This window comes from Carlito syrichta, unplaced genomic scaffold (genome assembly GCF_000164805.1).
Source record: "Carlito syrichta isolate Samal-C Ts95f unplaced genomic scaffold, Tarsius_syrichta-2.0.1 Scaffold302053, whole genome shotgun sequence".
Taxonomy (NCBI): domain Eukaryota; kingdom Metazoa; phylum Chordata; class Mammalia; order Primates; family Tarsiidae; genus Carlito; species Carlito syrichta.
In genome coordinates, this window is record NW_007246149.1 from 549,380 (window position 1) to 564,265 (window position 14,886).

Below are 14,886 nucleotides of genomic sequence, written 5' to 3' on the forward strand. Positions count from 1 at the left end.
CGCCCGTGGCCGGGGCGGGGCTCGACGCTGGACTCCAGCTCCCAGAGTGCATTGCTTCCCGCCCCTCCGAGGATCCGAGAGGGCTGGATTCCCTCGGCTCCGGTGCGCAATCCCCGGCGTTTCTCGCGTCCCCTCGCAGGTGCGGAGATGGTTGTCTTGGTGACAGGTCCTAACGGTCCCTGGCCCCGAGAGCCCTCGTTAAGGGACTGCAGCCGGAGCCGCTTGGTGCGGTCCTCAGGGTCTGCGGCGCGCCTGGCCCTGCTGTCGGCGTGGAGCGATCGCCGCCGTGGAGGTAGCTGGCGACGGTCTCGCGCTCTTTCCCGCTCGGGGCTGCCGAGTGTGGGGGCTCGCTCCTGGCGCCGAGGTGCGGGCAGCCCGGGTGCCGAGCCTCGGTCCCCGGGGAGGATTCGCCTTCGGTTTACCCCTTTCCCTTCGGAAGGAGGCAGGCGGATCTCACTGTGGCTTTTTACTGTTTCCCTCCACACCCCGCTTTCCTAAATCAGTCCTTTCAGAAAAACGGAAATCGACGGCACCAGGAGTGATTTGTTTTCTGGCGAGGTATTCAAGCAGTTGCCGAATGTCTAGCGAAGGAGCGAGACGTTCTATTTGGAACACTGGAGTTTTTCTCTTCTAACCTCTTGTTGCCACGGTGCCGTCTAGCCGGTCTATAAAAAAGGTTTTGGGTGGCTCACGCCTGTAATCGCAACCCTCTGGGAGGCCGAGGCGGGAGGATCGCTTGAGCCCGGGAGTACGAGACCAGCCTGGTAACAGAGGGAGGACCACCCCCCCCCCGAATTAAAATTTTTTTTTCTCATGTTTCCCTATTTTAAAAATCTTCACTGATACCCCATTGCCTGTAGAAGGTTTTTGAATTTTTAAGGCCCTCCAGTCTTGCTCTTCGGGTGTGTGTGGGTGTGTTTGGAGGTGAGGGGTTCACAATTCAAATTCACAGAGGCTGGCTTGCACACTCCTCCGCGGTGTATGACATATCCTCGACCTATGTGTCAACCTCGCACCTACAGTGATTTCCCCCTGGTGGAGATGGTGCCTGTCCAGACCTTCAGAATTCTGTCCCGCCTCTCCATGTACGCTTCCCCAGTCGACTCCAAGTGGTTTCTCTGAGCGTTGGCCTGTGCTGCTTTGACATTTGGCATTCTTGGGTGTCCTAGACTTGGTTCTTGTACATTTCTTTGTTTCCTCCAAATAAGATTCCTACCCCTAGCAACTGTTTGGTCTTTCATTTTTTTCATGCATCAAAGGACTGAGTTCATAGGAAGATTTAATGAGAATATGTTTGATTTGAACTGTGATTTGCTGTAGTAATCTGCCCTAGATTTGGGGTTCACCAAGTTCCCTAATAATTATTTAGGGAATCCTTAGTATCTTAGATTTGGGATTCACCAAGTTCCCTAATAATTATTTAGGGAATCCTTAGTATCTTTTTAACAGAGTCTGTGATTTTTATAGTTAATTTTATAGTATGTTTAAATTAACCTTTTTTTAACCTACAGAAGATTGAAATAAAATTACAGAAGAAAACTGACCTGTAGTAATAAAATGTCTCGAAAAATCTCCAAGGACTCAAAAAAAGTCAACATCTCTAGTTCTCTGGAATCTGAAGATATTAGTTTAGAAACGACGGTTCATACAGATGATATTTCCTCATCAGAAGAGCGAGAGGGTAAACTCAAAGTCACCAGGCAGCTGATTGAACGCAAAGAGCTGCTTCATAACATTCAGCTGCTGAAAATAGAGCTGTCCCAGAAAAACATGATGATTGATAATTTGAAAATGGATCATCTTACAAAGGTAAGACCAGGTGTGAATTTGATTTCCTGTATATTTTATTGTTTTCAAACTACAGATAAATAAGAGTCAAATTTATATTTGTGTGTGTGTGTGTATTATCTGAACTTGAAATGATACATTTATATTTCTTCATATGGACATTCCTGAAATAGTTTGAGTATTCATAGAAATAAAGCATAGAATGGTGGTTATCAGTGACTGGGGTAGTTGAAGTGAATGGGGGTTGAGACATGCATATTTAGTTAGGAGGAATAAATTCAAGAGATCTGTTGTACAGCATGGTCCTGTGGTAAAAGTATCATAATGACTCCCCTTGCTATATTCTAAGCCAGTTTCTGTTGTCAGTGCCAAGATAAACTGCGGCAAGAAAACCCCCTCCCCTAAGGCCATTGTATTGTTGAAAAACACAGAGAGTGAATATTAAGTGTTGTCACAATAAAAATGCTAAGGTGTGAGGTGAAGCATTTAGTAAGGTAGATGTAACCCTTCCACAATGTACATATACTTCAAAACGTTATGTTGTACATGATAAATACATACAATTTTATGTCCATTTAAAAATAGTAATAGGGCCGGGCTCGGTGGCTCAGCCTGTAATCCCAACACTTTGGGAGGCCGAGGTGAGTGAATTGCCTGAGCCCGCCGGTTCGAGACCCGCCTGGGCAACTTGGTGAGACCTCATCTCTACAATAAATCAAAAATTAGCTGGGTGTGGTAGCGCGCGCCTGTAGTTCCCGCTACTTGGAAGACTGAGGCGGAAAGATTGCCGGAGCCCAGCAAGTCAAGGCTGTAGTGGCTGGGAGCGGCCACTGCACTCCAGTTTGGGTGACAGAGTGAGACTCCAACTCAAAAAAAATAAAAATAAAAATAGCAATAATTTGGGTATTGAAAGATGACATGATTTAAAGGTGGGCAGGAATGAATTACTTCTGTAGGCTCAATTTTAAAAATCTAGCATATGTGAGGTATACTAGATGTAATTTTCTAGCCAGGTATCTTTCTCTGCTTAGGATGTTTGGTTTCTTTAGTACCTGTGTAATTGCTAGTTTCTGTGTTTATTTTTCTATTTGATAGTTACTTTGTCATAGTAAACTGCCTAAATTTGGGCATCAGTCTTTGGCAAATGGTGTTTGCCATGTAAATAAAGAGATGTCCTAGTCCTTGTTTTTCTTTCCTGTATGGTTATTTACAGTTACAAAGTATTTTATGTAAGACTTCTTAAAGTTGTCACTAGCTATAAGAAATTTGCAGTGATTTTAGAAAGACAGAAGAGTTCTTTCCTTTTTCTGTTTCTGACACTGAGGAAATCTTTTCTTTCCAATGGTAAGCCCTCCACCTTTGCTCTTGGACCCAGTTCTTTCTACTTCCCTTTTGTTGTTTCACTTATTCCTTCTCTCTTGTTAAGTCAGTTTTCTATTTTAGTTCTTGCCTATGCATGCTAACATTCTTCAGTATCTTGCTGCTAGAAAGTTTATTGACCATGCCTCTCTAGGAAAAGTGTCTAAAACCTCAATGCAGTAAAGTTATAGTTTAGGTACCTTTTTTTTTTTTTTTTTGAGTTAGAGTCTCACTCTGATGCCCAAGCTGGAGTGCAGTGGCACGCTCACGGCCACCACAGCCTCGACCTGCTGGGCTCGGGCAATCCTTCCACCTCAGCCTTCCAAGTAACTGAACTACAGGCATGCGCTACCACACCTGGCTAATTTTTTTATTTATTGTAGAGATGAGGTCTCACCAAGTTGCCCAGGCTGGTCTCAAATCCCTGAGCTCAGGCAGTCTTCTTGTCTCGGCCTCCCAAAGTGCTGGGATTTTAGGCTTGAGCCACCATGCTCAGCCTTGGGTACATTTTAAAAAATATTAATGGCTAACATTTATTGAGTGCTTATTCTGTGCCAGACTTTGTCTCAAGATTTTAACGTGTTGTCTCATGTAAGCTTCACAACAACACTTTAAGATACAGTTCTTTTATGGGAGGAGGTTTTCCCTGACCCATCATATTAAATAAATCAATACAGTTAGGTAGACTAGTATCTGTTACTTAGTGTCTTGGTTCATTTAGTCTGCAATTTAAAAAAAAAAACACTAACCATAGACTAGGTAGCTTATAAACAATAGAAATTATTTTGCACAGATCTGGAGGCAGGAAAGCCCAATATAGGGAGGGCCCTCTCCCAGGTTGCACACTTCTTACTGTGTTCTCACATGGGAGAAGCGTGAGCTAGCTCTCTGGAGTTTCTTTCCCAAGGACACTAATCCTCACAACAAGGACCCCATCCTTATGACTTAATCACCTTCAAAAGGCCCTACCTCCTAATACTATCACTAGTGGCTATTAGGTTTCAATATGAGTTTTGGAGGAACACAACCAATAAGTACATAATAAGTGTTAGCTGTTGTTGTCAACTAGAATAGGCTCCTCATTTTTCCACCCCTTTATTTTCTTTACTTAGTATATATGTTCATAGCATTTTCTGACTCTTTTTGGTATCTGTTTCTCTGAATAGACTTTGAGAACAGAGACATCTTTGTATTCACTGTTGTATCTCCAGCACTTAGAACAGTGCCAGACACGTAGTGAGTACTCAACTATTTCTTAAATGACTGACTGAACCTGCAGTTTTTCTGATGAAGCAAAACGACAAAGTGGGTATTAGCATACCCAAGGCCATTTGGATGGAAGGGATGGAGCCTGGTAATTCAAACCTAGGAAGTCTAAAACCCATATTCAACACAAGTCAGTTGCCAAACACTTTCTTTTAGGTACCCTATATAGTTACCTACTCAGTCTAGGACACTTGATATTTGATCAGTGTATTCAGTGGTTTCCTATCCCTGTTGTAACTGAATCTAAGCTCATGTCACTTGCCAAATGACAGCCAGTTGTGAGACAAGGTATTGGAGCAAAGAAGTCAACTTTATGTTAGAAAGCCAGCAAACCGAGAAGAGTCCTAAAGACTGATGTCCTAAATAACTGTCCAGACTTAGATTTTGTCTGGCCCCCTCTTTTTCACTTGCTTTCAACTTGCATTGCTCTTGGTTGTGAATGACTTCGCTCCTTTTTAGGAGTATGCTTTACATTGTAGAAATGGCAGCTGATAACGAAGGTTGTATTGCAGCAAATCAGAGCTGCAGCTCTAGGTACACACAGTTTGGGTTTGAATCCCATCATTACCTGTCCTGGATGAATTCCATATATTTTTCATTCCTTGATTTCCTGTAAAATAATAATAGTATTTACTATTATTGAGGGTGTTAATTTAGTCAGCTAATGCATGTAAGCTCTGAGACACCTGGTATATGATAAATAATATACCTGTTTGCATATTATTTATATGTAACTACACTTGTTCAGCACTGTATTATTAGTTTTGTACCTCCGTGGAGCTTAGTATAGGTTTGTTTTTGTTGTGATGTTCTGGCTGCACTTAGAAGAGTGAATTTGTCTTACTCCTGAGTTTATAACACATACTCGTCATTGGTTCCTAAAAGACCACTGTTTTTCTAATATTTTTTTTCATTCCCATAGCGCCTTTCCCTTCCTCACTTTCTCTTTGCGACCATTTTAATGTTTATCCTTTTGTTTCCATGTGTTCTTGAGAATGGATATTTTTTATTTTTATTTTACAGAAACGTTTAAGTTGTGTTTTGTTTTAGTTCTCATCTCCTTTTTTGTCCTCAATATCATTTTTAAAATTATCTGTATTACCGTGTGTACATCTATCCCTCTGCTTCCAACTCTTATGTAGTTCTCAGTGTGCATCTGCCAATCAGCCTATCCACTTCCACATTGATAGGTACCCAGATTGCCTCCAGCTCCTTCCTTGTAACCACATGAAGCATTGGCTTTTGGACGTTTCTCTTCTGACCCTCTGAGTGCATGTCTTTGGCATATATATGTATACTTAATTTAACTGTGAACACTAAGGATGTTCTGCTTGAAGATGCCTTAAGAATAAAATATTTGCTATCAGATATATGAGGAAATATCGTATTGTAGAAGAGTTAGTCTTCCATAACTTATTGAACCCAAGGCACCTTGATTGTAAGATGGACCATTACATTTACTGCTAAGGCTAAAAACTCAGTTGAACTATGTGCCTTAGATTGTAAAATGACTTCCAATTTCAAAGATGATAAAATGAAAAAAAGTGTGTTTGAAATTGATGAAGGAAAGATAGTAATTCATTCTCCAAAGCTCACTGATGCATTGAGCATTGAGCTACAAAAATGAAAACGTATTTTAGCATTACAAAAAATGAATTTCTCTCACTGGACTATAGCTCCATGATAATGATAGGAAGTCACCGGAAATGTAGAATTTCTGCTGAATGCAAACCTGTTATTGCTCTTACCATTAAATGGCCTTGTCTTAAGTTGCTGAGCTTCCTCACTGGAAGCTTTTACATAGTCCTGAATAGTCAGCTGTTGAGTATTATAGGTATTTCTACTGTGGAACAAGATTGAACCTGTTGTCCAGGGCTTCGGGGACTTCAGCAATTTGTCCCAGAGACTTAGAAAATAGTGGCTGCTGGTAACAGAGACATGGAAACCACAGCTTAAGCTGAATAAGCACATTGTTTTTCTGGTATAACAAAATATGAAGCTTGGTAATTTAGACCTAGCATGGTTGCTTCTTGATCTCATTAGGTGCCCATGTTCCTTTTAACCTTTCGCTCAGCTAATTTTAGCATATGCTTTTACCTGAAATCATAAGATGGCCTATCTGCCGCCGGTGTTGTGTGTATGCTACAGGCAGTTAATGAGAAGAATCATGAGAGGTGAGACATGTGTCAAATGAGTCAATCTTTAAGAGGGTTAAGAGGATTGACTAGAGCTGTTCAGCATGACCCACCTCTACCTGCAAGTGATGGGACACTGGGAAATAGAAGTTTTTAACTGGACATGTTGTTACTAATAAAAACCAGAGTTATGTCAGAAAGAAGGCAATATTTGATGTTGGAAGGCAAGTAACAGTTTTTTTGGTCTAGCCATCAAGATCTTTTCTTAGTTAGAAAATGTGTAACTCTAATCTTACACTCCAGTATGACAGCAATACAAATGTTTATGGACACATAGTTCTATTATATAGTTTGTTACTATGAATGTCTTGACCATGTTGATTTGATTTCCATGTCCAAAAACAGGAACAAACAGGTTCAAGAAAACTTACAAAGCATTGATACCCACTTCCCATTCAGCTGCTTGCTAACTGAAGGGACTTAGATGGGAAGTTGCTTAGAAAGATAGCTACTCCAGTCAAACTTCTGGGTACTAGAGAATCGTTAGCCTCACACTTTAATTCCTATTGTTTGTTGCCTAAATCCTCTTCTGTACTCCACTTCTTTATTCCTTCCCACTTCATTCTTCTTGCCTTTCAGTTTTTGGGGTTTTTTTTTTCTTACTTTTTGGAGTCAGGGATCTTGCTCTGTCACCAGGCTGGGGTACAGTGGCACGATCACAGCACATTGAAGGTTTGACCTCCTGGGCTCAGGCGATCCTTCTGGTAGCTGGGACTACAGGTGTACATCACCACACTCGGCTCATTTTTCAGTTTTTTGGTAGAGATGAGGTCTTGCTATATTGTCCAAGATGGTCTCGAACTCCTGGGCTCAAACAATCTTCCCCCATTGGCTTCCTGAAATGCTGGAATTACAGGCGTGAGCCATCATGCCCAGCTACCTTTATGCTTTTAAATGCACAAAACTCTTTGCTTATTTCTCAGAGGTCTGTGAGTCCCTTATTATCTGAGAAATGAAGAGTGCACCTTCTCAGCTTGTCACTGAGTTAAGGAACTTAGTTTAAAAGTTACTTAGAACTGTGAAATTGAAACCCTGAAAAAATGTTTCTTTCCTTTTAGTACAGGTTGAGTTTCCCCATCCAAATGCTTAGGAACAGAAGTGTTCCAGATTGAGAATTTTTTTGGATTTTGGAATATTTGTACTGTATTGGTTTAGCACCCAGATAATGAAAATCTGAAACTTGAAATAGTCCAGTGAGCATTTCCTTTGTGCACCATGTTGATACTCAAAAAGTTTTGGATTTTAGCTGGGTGCAGTAGCTTGAATCTTTAATCCCAGTAACTCAGAGGGCTAGTCAGGAGGATTACTTGAATCCAGGAGTTCAAGGCTGCAGTGAACTATGATCTTGCTACTGCATTGCAGCATGGGAGACAGAAAAAGATTCTGTCTCTTAAAAAAAAAAAGCCAGGTGTGGTGGCTCACACCTGTTACCCCAGTACTTTGAAAGGCAGAGGCAAGAGGATTGCTTGAGCCAGGGGTTCAAGACCAGCCTGGACAACTTGGTGAGACCTTGTCTCTACAATAAAAAAAAATTTTTTTTTTGAGTTAAAGTCTCACTCTGTCACCCAGACTAGAGTGTAGTGGCACACTCCCAGCCACCGCAGCCTCGGCCTGCTGGACCCCGGCGATCCTTCCGCCTCAGCCAGAGCTATAGGCTTGTGCTACCACGCCCAGCTAATTTTTTATTTATTGTAGAGACGAGGTCTCGCAAGTTGCCCTGGTGGGTCTCAGACTCATGGGCTCAGGCATTCCACTCGCCTCGGCCTCCCAAAGTGTTGGGATTACAGGCTGAGCCACCGAGCCCAGGCTTCTACAATAAATTTTTAAAAACTGTTAGCTGGGCATGGTGGCATGCATCTGCATTTCCAGCTACTTGGAAGGCTGAGGCAGAAGGATCACCTAAGTCCAGCAGTTTGAGGCTGTGGGGCTATGAGTATGTCACTGCACTCCAACCTGGGCAACAAAGTGAGACTCTAACTAAAAAAAAAGAAAAAAGCCAAACATGGTGGCTCACACCTGTAATCCCAGTGCATTGGGAGGTCAAGTCAGGAGGATTGATTGAGCCCAGGACTTCTAGACCATCCTAGGCAACATAGTGAGAACTTGTCTCTTCAAAAAGTCAAAAATGAGTCAGGCATGGCAGCGTGCACCAGTCCCGGCTACTGGAGACAGGAGGATCACTTGAGCATAGGAGGTTGAGTCTTGGTGAGCTGTGATCTTGCCATTGCACTCCAGCCTACATAACAGAGTAACCCAAACTAAAAAAAAATGAGAGGGTTTGAATTTCAAATTTTCAGATTTGGAATGCTCAATTTATAACCATATTCTTGATTTGCAAAATAATAACTGTGGGGAATATGGTTATTTTGTATTTTTTACTGATTTAAGATATTTATTGAAATATTTTCCTCCTGGAAATGACAATCTTTTTTATGGAGAGCACATTCAAGTGAATGACTTAGACAAAAAACAAGGTATCTTTAAGATCATGTAACAGAATCACTTGTTGATAGGAGGCCTCTTTTTTGTTTTTTTTGTTTGTTTGTTTTTGCATCAGAGTCTTGCTCTGTTGCCCAGGCTATAGTGCAATGGCACAGTCATGGCTCACCAAGCCTCAACCTCCTGGGCTCAGGCAATTTTTCTGCCTCAGCCTTCTGAGTAGCTAGGGCTACAGGTGCATGCCACCATACCCAGGTAATTTTTTGAGTTTTTTGTAGAGACAAGGTCTTACTATTTTGCCTAGCCTGGTGCCAAACTCCTAGGCTTAAGCAGTCCGCCCACCTTGACCTCCTGAATTGCTGGGATCACAGGCATTAGGCACCATGCCCAGCCAGTTTTTTCACTTTAGATAAGAAGTCAACAAACTTTCTGTAAAGGGCAAGACAAAAAAATATTCTGTTTTGTGGACCACATATGGTTTATCACATATTCTTTTCTCTCTCTCTCTCTCTCTCTCTCTCTCTCTCTCTCTCTCTCTGTCTCTCTTTTTGCAAACTTTTAAAAATGTAAAACTAATTCTTAGCTCATGGGTTGTATAGAGATAGGACACGGGCTGGATTTGGGCCATCACACTTATTTACTAACCCTTGCTTTAGATTATGTAGTCAGAAAAGTCAGTGACAGATTTTACGTAGTCGACGTTACATGTCCTGACTTTTGTATTCAGAATGGCACTGAAGTAATAGATTGAGGGTAGATAAGGCAGAGGCAGAAGACAGTTACTATACTATAGCCTAATGTGAGACTCCTAATTTTTTGGCCTCATTAACTGAGACCATTTATTAAGTGAAAGACTGGTGAAAAGTGACCTGGGATATAAAATATAAGTTATATTTTGAACATATGAGTTATATTTTAGGTTCCTGTTAGACTCCTAAATGTAGTTGACGATTAGCACTTAGGTAGAGTCTGTGACACACACACACACACACACACACATTCTCTCTCTCTCTTTCATAGATAGATAGATAGATAGGTAGATAGCACTTAGGGAGAGTCTGTGACACATGCACACACATTCTCTCTCTTTCATAGCTAGCTAACTAGATAGATAGACAGACAGACAGACAATACGTCTGCATGTAGGTGGCACCTGAAGCCATGGGATTGTAGGACATTGCCCTAGGAGAGCAATGGGCTGTGAACCGAGTCAAGGGCAGTCCAACATTTAGACATGATAGAGGAAGAGAATCCAGCAAAGGAACCTAAGGAGGTGAGAGTGTCCTATGAATTAGGAGAAGCAGGGAGGAATATTATGGAAGTTAAGGAACATGAAATGGTTAGCTCTGTCATATCATACTGTCAGGAAAGTTTAATGCAGATGTAACCATTGGACAGGGTATTATGGACTTTAACAGGAATAGTTTCCCTGGTATAGAATAGGACAAAAGCTATATCGAAGTTTTGCTGTAAAGGCAAGCAGAGAGATGGTCCTTACTGTAGCAGAGGGATGTGATTAAGAGAGTGTGGTTTGCCTAATGATAGGAATGATTTAGTAGAGAAGGGGAATTTGATGATGCAAGAGGGATTTGCCTGTTTTGGGATTAACTGTGAATTCCATCTGTTTTATTTATTTACATTTTTTTTTTTAAAACGAATGAGTTCTCACTATGTTGCCCAGGCTGGTCTCAAACTCCTGCCTCAAGCAGTCCTCCCATCTAATCCTCCCAAAGCACTGTGATTACAAGAAATGTATCTATTTTAAAGGATGAACAAAAATTGCCTGGCTTGAAAGGAAGGGAGTAAAGAATTGTCTAAATAGTCTAAGAGTGGAATTCAAGTACATGGAGTTTTAAGAGAAAGCACAGTGTATTTGGGGGAAGGAGGAACACTCATTTTGGCTGGAACAGTTTTTTTTTAAGCTAGTGGCAAAAGTAGTGGTTGGCAAGGGCCAGATCAAGGATGACTGTATTATGCTACAGTAAGACACTGAGGATTCTCTGAAGGATTTCAAATTGGGAAAATACATTTTTGATAGCATTTTTTAAAAGTAAGATCAAGAAAGATTTGGAGGCTGACAAAACTGGAGGCAGGGGAACCAATGAAGAAACATAATTGTCCAGTCAAGAGATGACAGGGTCTAAACTGAAGACTTCTCAGTGGATATTAAGGAGGATGGTGATGCTCTATAGCCACTTATAAAACAAACTCAACAGAATAATTGGTATCTGATCATAATAAGCAGTGAGGAAGAGCTAAAAATACCAAACATGACTCAGACTTTTTTGCTTTATAGGCTAGGGAGATATAGGGAATACAGGATTAGGTGGGATTGATTGTTTTGTTGTGGATGTTTATCACATCACCTATGTAGAAGTCAACTGAAGATGTGTAGTAGTCAGATAACATGGATCTGGAGTACAGATTCAGTGTCTGGTCTGGGAATAATTACCTGGGCAAGGCAAAAGCATGAAGTCCCAGTTGTTACTGAGTTTCTCAGTGAGAATATGTTGAGAGAAAAATAGTCTTAATGACAGCTTGGCAATAAACAATTTATGAGGCAATAGTTTCAAACCATAGTATGAGTATTTGTAGCTTGTGGATACAATCATTACAAAGAAACAAACAAAAAATCTCCATCCATTTTTAACCTTTTTAAGTGGTTTTTGTTTTTGCTTTTGGGTTGGAGTCTCACTCTGTCGTCCAGACTGGAGTGCAGTGGCCGCTCCCAGCCACCGCAGCCTCAACCTGCTGGGCTACGGCGATCCTTCTGCCTCAGTCTTTCAAGTAGCTGGAACTACAGGTGCACGCTACCACGCCCGGCTAATTTTTTGAATTATTGTAGAGATGAGGTCTCGCCAAGTTGCCCAGGTGGGTCTCGAACCTGTGGGTTCAGGCAATCCATTCACCTCAGCCTCCCAAAGTGCGGGATTACAGGCTGAGCCACCAAGCCTGGCTCCTTTTTAAGTGTTTTTAAAATATTTTTATTTTTCAAAAGGAAGGTTTTTCATTTTGATAAATTTGAAAGTTGAACACGTAATTTACCTTTTTCTCTTTCTTAAGATAGAAGAATTGGAGGAAAAACTTAATGATGCACTTCACCAGAAGCAGATACTGACGTTGAGATTAGACAACCAATTGTCTTTTCAACAGAAAGATGCCAGGTAAGAAAAGTTTTTAAAAAGACACAATACCTATTTAACAATTAAAAGTGATTTTGTTACCTGCTTATGCATGTAACTGTAAGCAAAATTAGAGAAATTTTTAGTAAGAGATGGTAATAATTTTCACATCCAGACCACAAAAAGTTGGTAACTTGATACAGTATACAAAATACGAAAAGTCAAACTTCAAGTTTCATTCAGCTAACATTGGCCAATGTTAAGTGAACCATAAATGACAAAGGAAGGTCTCTAAACTTACAACCACTTAACTTACTGCTCTGTATTAACCTTTCTTCATTTACTCTATAAAGCATACTGATTGGTTCTCATGATCCATTAAGCTTCCCTGGCTTGAAGCACCTTCTTTTTTTTGAGTTGAGTCTCACTCTGTTGCCCAGACTGGAGTGCAGTGGCCACTCCCAGCCACTGCAGCCTCGACCTGCTGGGCTCTGGCGATCCTTCCGCCTCAGCCTCCCAAGTAGCCGAAATTACAAGCATGTGCTACCACGCCCAGCTGATTTTTTGATTTATTGTAGAGATGAGGTCTCGCTGCCCAGGCGGGTCTCGAACCCGCAGGCTCAGGCAATCCACTCACCTCAGCCTCCCAAAGGCGCAGGATTACAGGCTGAGCCACTGAGCCTGGCTTGAAGCATCTTCTAATATGCCTGCCTACTTTCTCCAGCTCAGTTGTATACTTATCAAGTATCTGTTGCTTACTCTCAACTATACCTATGCCAATTATAGTTATACTTATGTAATTTAATTTAATTGAAAATTATACAAACAATAAAATATATAAAAGAGATATGTTATTTCCATTAAAACTAATCAATTTCTTGGAGAGATTCAATACAAGTAACCAAAAAAAGAACCTCAAGATGAGCAAGACAGATTGGAGGCAGAAATCAAACAGATCCGTAAGAGGTGTCTTCTCAGATTTCTTCTGAAGCATTTTTTAAGATCTCCTGCCATTGTAAAAAAAAATTGGAATTTGGAAGTCATAACCAATGTTTTACAAAAAACAAAGCATACCTCTGAATTTTAAAAATCTGGAGTGTATATAAAAAATAAGGCAAATGAATTGTTATTTTTGTGTTTTAATTAGAGGCTTATGTGTAAAAGTAGGTATCTTTTCTCTTTTTAAGATTTTGCTATTTAACTGATATTTTGAAAAATTATCTGACCTATTACTAGCCACTGTCACATTCGATTAGTGAATCTTAAACTTTAGCATGCATTAGAAACACTTGGAGGACTTGTTAAAAAAGATACTGTGTTCCTCCCTCAGAGGTTCTTATTTGCAGTGGGTTGGAGAATTTGCATCTTTACCAGTTTCCTAGGTGATGCTGATACTACTTGTTTGGGACCCACAGTTTGAGAATCATTTCATTCAATAATAGGTCTTCAGCTCTATGTAATTCTTTAGATGTTTATTGAGTGATGCTGCTGAGAGGACAGTTAGGAGTCTGTAGCAGTAATGCCTTTGATAGCTGATGGTGGTAAAAAAGTGGTTGAATTTTGTGAATATTTTAGAGGCAGAGCTGATGGGATTTCCTGATGGATTAGATGTGGTATTAAGAGAAAAGTAGGAGTCAAGGATTGTACCAAAATTTTTGACCTGGATAACTGAAAAGATGGAGTTGCTGTCAGCTAAGATAGAAGAAACCACAGTGGATTGAGTTTGTAAGGAAACAGCAGAAGTTCAATCTTGGACATCTCTAAGTGTCTTATTAGAAATTCATGTGGAGGTATATGAAAAGTCTGATCTGGAGGTACAAAAATGAGGATTTAGACAGTAGTTAAGTCGTGAGACTGGATGCATTTCCAAGGGAGTACACATAGATAGAGAAGAGAGGACCAAGTACTATAATATTAAGACAAAGTAGAACAGGAGACTGGGAAGGTACCATAGTAAAATAGAAATATGAAGAGAGTGTGGTGTCTCGGAAGCCAACAAGTAAAGAAAGTGTATCAAGGAAGGAGAGATCAGTTGTGTAAAGTGTTATCATTGTGTTATCAGTGAAAAGAACAAATAATTGGTCAATAGTAATATGGATGTTACTGATAACTTGAGATTTCAGTAGAGAGGGTAAAAACTTGATTGCCATGGACTTAAAAGAAAAGAATTTGGAGACAGTGAGTGTAGATAACCTTGAGGATGTTCCTTGGGGAAGCAAACAAAGAGGACAACACAAAAGGGTCAAGAGTTGTGACTTTGTTCATTTGTCTTAAGATAGAAATAGCAACATGTATGTTGATGGGATTAATATAGTAGGGAAGGGGGAAATCAGCCTGTTTTTTTCCTGCTCAAAGCCTTTCAGTAGGCAACTAACAATATAATGTCTACAGCATGTATTCTTTGAGAATGAATGAGTGCAGATTTCTGTTTTCATTACCTCATTTGTAGAATGAATACTTTTTGTGGTTCAGTGTTGCCACCCTAAAGAAATGTTTCTTGATGTACCAAGATAAAAGAGAAGTGAAAATCACTTTAATAAATAAGATCCAAAACAGATGTATACAAGCTAAACTTCAATTGAGAACATATATAATTTTTAATTTGAATTTTTTAATTCTTTAAGAATATCAGTTCTTTTATACAGCTACATACACAGTTGGCAATTAGTATGGAATTGTCACTTCATGTTTTACTGCTTAAGTAAATAAACATTTTG

At 40.3% G+C, this 14,886-nt stretch overlaps 1 protein-coding gene across 1 annotated transcript in view; it reads left to right on the forward strand.

Moving 5' to 3' along the window:
• Positions 1–207: 207 nt before the first annotated feature.
• The window catches only part of PIBF1 (progesterone immunomodulatory binding factor 1), a 234,535-nt gene continuing 219,856 nt past the window's right edge, over positions 208–14,886 (forward strand). The window contains exons 1-3 of the mRNA XM_008055961.1: positions 208–292; positions 1,512–1,809; positions 12,111–12,211. Of these exons, the coding sequence (XP_008054152.1) occupies positions 1,558–1,809; positions 12,111–12,211 (353 nt within the window). The 5' untranslated portion in view covers positions 208–292; positions 1,512–1,557. The remainder of the gene's footprint in view (positions 293–1,511; positions 1,810–12,110; positions 12,212–14,886) is intronic.